We start from the raw sequence: 7246 nt of genomic DNA on the forward strand, positions 1-7246 counted from the left end.
ATCATGTCTATTTTGAACCCTTTTCCTTTTAAAGAGTTTAAAATCGCCTGCCTGGTAATGGGCGCCATGCTTAGAATCCTCCCAACACACATCATACCCTCACCTGCTTTTTCAAACCCAACGCAGACCTGCAAGGAAACAAAATATGATGATAAAAAAATGGCTGCTTTGTGTTGGTCCAAAGCAGAGATGTTTTTAGAAAGATGTTTTAAAATAGTTCACTGAATGTACTTAACACTACTGAACTGTGCACTTAAAAATGGTTAAGGTAATGAATTTTATGGTGTGTATATTTTTACCATGAAACATTTTTATTAAAAATTTTTAGAAAAAGTAACGGCAAAAAAAAAAAAATCATTTACTGATCAAAGAGGAAGTTAGTTCAGAGAGAGAGAGGGTGAGCCAGACCCAAGATAACTGTTTGAAACAATAGGAAAAATGAGACAGCGTCAGGAATTTTGTTTGTTTGTTTTTTCACCAGTCTATTAATGTTTCTTGTGTCTCCAGAGCTGATTTAGACACACAAGTGCCTTGGTGTGTGTTTGGGTTTGATTACAGATTTGTCTGGTGAACGTGGCAAGGGGAAGAGAAAGAAAGGAAAGAACTAGCATTTATCAGCGGTCTTTGGGCCAGACATTCCTCATGTGTTTTCATTTAATCTCGCCAGCAATGCTGTGAGTTAGTTTTATGATCTTCATTGCACAGATGGGAATACTGAGTCTAAGAAGTCCTCCAGCGACATATTTTGTCTCCGTGAACCAGGTGGAAACCTCTGATGCTTCTGCCCAGCCCATTTATCAACATGGGCCTCAGTGATGTGGTTTAACCTTAACCAAAAGTTAAGGGCCGCATGGTTCTTGGTGAGGTCATATCATTCATAGCCTTCCCTTCCTGTTGGGAAAATGCCCCGATAATGCTGGCCTTGCATAAGGTAGATGACAATGATGACAGCTGCCACCAGCTGGTAAGCATCGCTGTGGGCCAGGCACTGTTTAGCTATGGGACCACGTGTAACAACTCAGACCTTTGCTGAGTCAAGATAGACTAGGCTTTGGGTCTAAATTTTGGCTCTGCTACTTTCTAACTGTACAGTGGTCAGAAAGGTACTGAGCATATCAAAGTCTCAGCATTCCCATTTGTAGGAAAGAGGCACAGTGAGACTCCCTTCCTAACAGGATTCTTGACTGGATGAATAGAGACAAGGTATGCGAAGTGCTTAATAAGGTGGCAGATACGTGATAAGCGCTCAGTAAATGTAGCTCTCCATAAATCATCAATCCTCTCAACAATCTTGGGAGCTTGGCATTATTATCCCCACTGCACAGATATGGAAACTGAGGCCTAAGAGGTTGTCAATTGTCCAAAGTCACATGATGAGGAAGTGGCCAAAGGGATTTCCTCTGATCCTCCTTTGTCCAGCCCATGGTCCCATTCAGTGAGGGAGAGGGGCTAGAGCTCCCGGCTTGCCGAATATTCAGGAAACAGATCTTTGCTCTCTGATGCTGGTAAGTTTGGGGGGCCCTGAAACTGGCTCCTGAAGAGCTCGTGGCAGGAAGCCTAGATTCAGTGAAGCCACAGGAGGCTGTCCCAGCAACCAGCTGCCACTTGACCTGTTGCATTTCTTTCCCTTGGCTTCAGGAGCTGAGTGACCAGGCAGGTTCGGAGTTCGAGAACTCTGATGTCAGATGGGTCATCACGGTGCCTGCTATCTGGAAGCAGCCAGCCAAGCAGTTCATGAGACAAGCTGCCTACCAGGTGAGGGTGGGGTCAGGGTGGGTGGAAGCTGGAGGAAAAGGACCCAAGATGCCCAGGGTGGTGACTGTAGCCCCGCCCAGGTACCTCCCACATTCACTGGCCTCCATGGGAGGCAGCAAGGAGGCTCCCCTAGGCAGGGTGGGGGCTGAGAGACAAGGAGCCTTCCCTTTCCTCAGCTTCCTCCTGGGGGAGCCATGGGGGTCAGTCCCACAACAAGAGCTGGGTTCGGTTTCCTTCCTGGCTTTCTACATTTCCAGGTCATGTTTCTACTGCGGAGTCTCCAGGGCTAGGATTTCAAAGCTGTGGTTCAGAGACATTTCTCTGTGGGTGAAATGAAGTGAGAACCTTAAGGGAAAGGCTTGGGAAACAGGAATATTTGAACAAGAAAGCAAGCAAGCCAAGGCCATTGGCCACGAACCAGGCGTTTTCAGCTTGGCGTGGAGGCCGAAAACTGTATGTCTGCTGCAGAAAAGGAAATGTGATTGTTCCCTGCACACTTCGCTCAGCGGGGGCGGGGTGTTGGAGGTGGCAGACCCCTGCAGAGGGCAGTGGCATGGCCAAGGGGCATACCAGGCACAGGCGCTTGTTTGCCAGGGAGACAGATGCTCCAGTGCCAGTGGCCAGCCCATCCCTGTGGGCACTGGGGGCGGCTGCTGTGAGGGTCTGGCTTCCAGGCAGGAATGGTGGGCCATGCTCACCTGTTGTTATGGTCCCAGGGACAGGACAGAGCTAGCTCCTGTTGCGCTTAAGCCCCTGGGCGTATGAACACCCATGCCTGGGGCCTGGGTTAGCTCTCTGTGTGTTGAGAGTCAGTTTTATGAGTCTTCAGCTGAGGCTGGGTTGTGTGGCAAGTCACCAGAGTCAGTAGATGTCCCCTCCCCACTGTCACGCCTCTTAGGAAGCATCCTGCCCACCTTTCCCAGGAGACGTACCTCTGATTTTGTTTGTGACACTTTCTTTACAAAAAACCCGCAGAGTCAACGCTGAGCCCTAGCATAGTTGAATGGCCATGGGAACCTCAGCACCATGAATTGTTTTCAGCGCTCACTCGGAAGGCTTGACTCCAAGTAGCACGCAGTTCAACTTGCATGCAGTCAAGGGCGACGCGTCCCCTCCCTGCACTCTCTCCCCTTCCCCAGGCTGCTTCCCCTGCACTCCCCTGCCTCCTTGCAGCATGAGAATCTGGCTCAGTGTATGTACCTGCCAAAAATAGATCTGTTTTTATAGGGATGAAGGAAGAGGGTGGAAGCTCCAGAAAGAGGCAAGCTCTTTAAAAAGGGAAGAAAAAAAAATGTAGTTTAGCCATTCACAGAAGCCCTGGGCATCACAGAGCATAAGCTCCCTAGTGTCAACCTTCCGGCAGGGCCCAGAAATGGGGCATCGGGACACAGCTGTCTGCAGAGACGCCGCCTGGCGTTCTGAGTTTTTCCCGGGAAGAATATTCAAGATTGATGGTTTTGACTCTTTTCCCAGCCCACGGGAAGACTTCAGCAACAAATGTGTGACCCACAAAAAGGTCAATTCTTATTTATAGCGTGGAAAAAAAAAAAAAAAGAGAGGTGCAGTCGCTGGTAAATTTGTCAGGGGAGTTTGAGCCCTGGGCCGCTCTTCCAAGAGGTGGGACAAGAGGTGTGGGGCCCTCACATTGGGGAGTCACAGTGGAGGGCACCAAGTCCCTGGGGGTTGGTGGAATCAAATAGGTACCCCAGAGAGAAAAAGGCCTGCAGCTCTTGGGTGAGGACAGATGTGAGCTGTGTTTATGAATGTGGGGAATTTGCTTCCGGAAGTCCAGAGACACGCTGTTTCCTCGATGCTGGCTAACTTTGGTACGGTGTTTTTGCAACTTCATTTTTGATCCTTTGCAGTTCTGATTTGATACTTGCTTTGTTCCATTGATAGCCGCTGAGTGGATTTAAAGAGGGCGGCAATCATTCGTTTTTTGTTCATGCGTTTATTTATTCATTAAACAAACCTATACTAGAGGCCTATCTCTGTGGCAGGACTGTGGTAGGCACTGGATTCTATACCCAACCAAGGCAGGGATCCGGCTCTTGGGTTGCTCCCAGCCAAATGGTTCACTGAAGCCTTGCGTACTTTTGGGTTAGGGAGAGGGGTGTGTTGGGAGGCACAGTTGCTCTGCAGACATTGCTGTAGTCTCTTTAGCCTGTCTTCTGGAGAGTCTTAGGACAAAGTGGAAATGAAATTTGCAACTCTATGGGCAAAATTAACATCTCTCTACTCTCTCTGCATCCCCATTATTATACAGAATAAGAAAGATATGTACCTATGATGATTAATTTTATATGTCAAGTTGACTAGGCCACAGGATGCCCAGATATTTAGTCAGTCATTATTCTGAGCGTTCCTGTGATAAAGTTCAACATTTAAATCAATAAACTGAGCAAAGCAGTGGCCCTCCTTGAGGAAGGTGGGCCTCATCTAATCAGTTGAAGGCCTGAATAGAGCAAAAGGCTGACTTCCTCTTGCATGACTGCCTTTGAGCTGGGTCATTGTTTTTTTTTTTTTTTTCCCCCTGCCTTTGGACTCAAACTTAAACATTGACTGTCCCAGGGTCTCAAGCCTGCCAACCTATACTGTGGGTTCTCCTGGGTCTCCAGCTTGCTGGCTGCAGATCTTGGAATTTCTCATCCTCTATAACTGCATAAGCCAAATCCTTATATTTATCTGTCTGTCTGTCTGTCTGTCTGTCTGTCTGTCTGTGTGTCTGTATGCCCTACTGCTTCTGTTTCTCTGGAGAACCCCGACTAATACAGTGTCTGAGCACAGAACATAGTTCTCAGCCTAGCAGCTTCTGTGAGTGCTCACCAAGCACCCATGTTTGCGAAAGGTATTGAATCAGGTGGTCATCTGTCTCCTTCTGCAAGGCGGTGGCTGCCCACTGACCCTTCTACCCAAAGTGCATCCCATTCCATGGGCCCGACTTCAGGCAGGAGAGCTGGAAGGATGAGGTAGAGTGGCTACTCCAGTAGGACAGCTGGAGAACTGGTCACATCTACTCTGCTTGCGTGGGGAAAATAGAGCCCCTCCTTCCAGGCTTATCAGAGGCCTCCTGAGCACAGGTTTCTGGGGCCGTGGTGGGGGCTGAACTTGAACCTCCCACCTGCCAGGTGGAGGAGAAAGCAGCCTGGAAGCAGAGCTGGGAGATGATGTTGTGAGGAGCAGGTCTGGAGTTCTGGAGCCTCTCCTGGGGCAGGCCTCTGCCGGGGCAGGCTATGGCTCACTGCCCATAAAGGCTGCAGAGAGGGTGCACAGATGCAGTTTCATCGGTGAAACTCCAGAAACTCGCCTTGTGTCGAGTGCTTGTTGAAAAGATGGGTTAAACCTTTATCTTTTGTAATTCACGGACTCAAGCCATCTTTAGACCCTTTAAGAGTATTCAGTGAAAAGATGATAACAGAAAGAACAGCTGATCCCTCTTCTGAGGCCTTTAGAAAAGACTTAGAACTGGAGACTGTTCTGAAGCTGTGGGGATTTTGGATAGGAAATAGTCCAGTTTATTTCAAAGGGCATTTTGCCTAAAATGTGTAACTCTAGTAGGCTCCGGAAACCTGTTAAATAAATGCTGCTTCCATATCTAACATGGAGACGCAGCTTCTTCTGCTTCCCTTTCTGAACAAGCTGCAGTGAGAAATGATGATCAGGAAAACAAAACAGCATAACACCCTGAACTGGTGCAGCTGTAGCCTTTTTGTAGCCTGACCACAGACCAGCAGAGCACTTAACTGATCTGGCCATTTTTTCTCAGCTGTGGACGCAGTCCCTTGGCAGATTATCCTGGCTGATTGCAAGGTGGAGGAGCAGAGTAGTTGGTGTAAACACCACCTCCTCAGCTCCTCAGTCTCTCTGGAGTGTGGTTTTCTCACCTGCTTCTCCTGAGTGAAACTCGTGATCACAGAGGAAGGCTCTAAAAAGCTACTACAATGGCGCTCCTGCTGCCCCGAATTCTTGGAGGAGGCAAATGGGGCAGCATGCTCTTGGTTCAGATACTTCCTGTATGTAGAGTCCCCAGGTCATGTGTGTGGAATGCAGCGATGAGGGCCAGGAAACTGCAGAAAAAAGGCTGGCTGGAGGGCTGGTGGGTCCATTCATTCAGCAGCTACCTCCTGAACACCTCCTGTGTGCTTTGGGGCAAGAAATACTGATCATTGCTGTTAGAAAATCCACCAACCTGCAGGAGAGGCTACACATGTCTGCACCGTTAATAGCAGGGGTGTCCAATCGTTTGGCTTCCCTGGGCCACATTGGAAGAAGAAGGATTGTCTTGGGTCACACATTAAATACACTAACACTAATGATAGCTGATGAGCTAAAAAAAAATTGCAAAAAAAAGATCTCATCATGTTTTAAGAAAGTTTACAAATTTTTGTTGGGCTGCATCCAAAGTCATCCTGGGCCACACGTGGCCTGGGGGCCATGGGTTGGACAAGCTTGGTGTGTAGGACTGGAGACAGAATATGTTAAATGTTTGGCAGGGGCCCCAGTGGAGGGAGGGCTCACACGGGAGTAGTAACCATGAGGTACCTTCTCGGAAAGCAGAATTAGCAAAGACGGAGAGGGTGTTCTGTGGCTGCAGTTGACCCTGGCCTGATCCCAGGCAAACAGACCCGTAGGTTTGCTGAGGGCTGCCAAGTGGAGGGCTTCTGTTGAGGGTGGCTGCAAGTGTTAATGCAGAAACAAAGCTTGCACTTCCAAGCATCGGGTCCTGCTGCCCAGAGAGAAAGACAGCTGGGTTTTTGAGAGCCTGGGCGATGCTTTAGCATTTCCTCCTTTTCTTGGAGTCCACAGCAGCTCTGGGACTCCTGGGGAGGTTGAATTTGTGCAGAGTCCGCTGCCTCTTCTCACCTCTCCTCAGCTCTCTACTGTGGCCTCCATGGGAGTTTGTGGGTGGGATACGGCCCCTCACTGGACAGGAGCTGGTTCAAGCAAAGAAGTGTGGTTACTTTGTCCGAGGCCTCCCAGACACTGCCTGGGCCCATCACCTTGCCTTTTCCTCCCCTCAGGAGTGGTGTCCTCTGCACCTTCACTTCCCACCTGCATCCTCATCTTGGTACAGTGGGGAACCCCCTATGGAAACAGGCCAAACTTCTGCTGTGGAGCTGAGGCCAGCCCAGCTGGAGAGGGACAGATTAAAGGCCTCCTCTGAGTGGCCACCCCAAGCTGTTTTCCACAGACTTGGGGCAGCCTGAGTGTCTTCAGGATGTGAGAGTGTCCTGGGCGGGGGACAGTTCTGCTGGATTTTCAGTTGCACACCAGGCACACTCGGATGCCCTTGAGTTGTAGAATTTTACCCAGGGCTCTTCACCCCTCTAGACTGCTGGATCTGAATTTCCATATAAAGATTTCCCAACTAAGTAAGAGTTCCTGCTCAGAATTTCAGGGGTAGTGTGGGTAGAGAGATGGGGACAGAGCTTACAGTGTGGGAAGAGGGATGAGGGGCAGAGCTTATGGTGTGGGAAGAGGGATGAGGGGC

The 7246-nt window shown here is 49.3% G+C and overlaps 1 protein-coding gene across 2 annotated transcripts in view; it reads left to right on the plus strand.

The window, feature by feature from the left end:
- Window positions 1-7246, plus strand: part of HSPA12A (heat shock protein family A (Hsp70) member 12A) — a 178946-nt gene that overhangs the window by 153557 nt on the left and 18143 nt on the right. For both annotated transcript variants that reach the window (XM_032176778.1, XM_032176802.2), the window contains one exon: window positions 1639-1755. In XM_032176778.1, coding sequence (XP_032032669.1) covers window positions 1639-1755 — 117 coding nt within the window. The remainder of the gene's footprint in view (window positions 1-1638; window positions 1756-7246) is intronic.

This window comes from Hylobates moloch, unplaced genomic scaffold (assembly GCF_009828535.3).
Source record: "Hylobates moloch isolate HMO894 unplaced genomic scaffold, HMol_V3 SCAFFOLD_3, whole genome shotgun sequence".
NCBI classification, from domain to species: Eukaryota; Metazoa; Chordata; class Mammalia; order Primates; family Hylobatidae; genus Hylobates; species Hylobates moloch.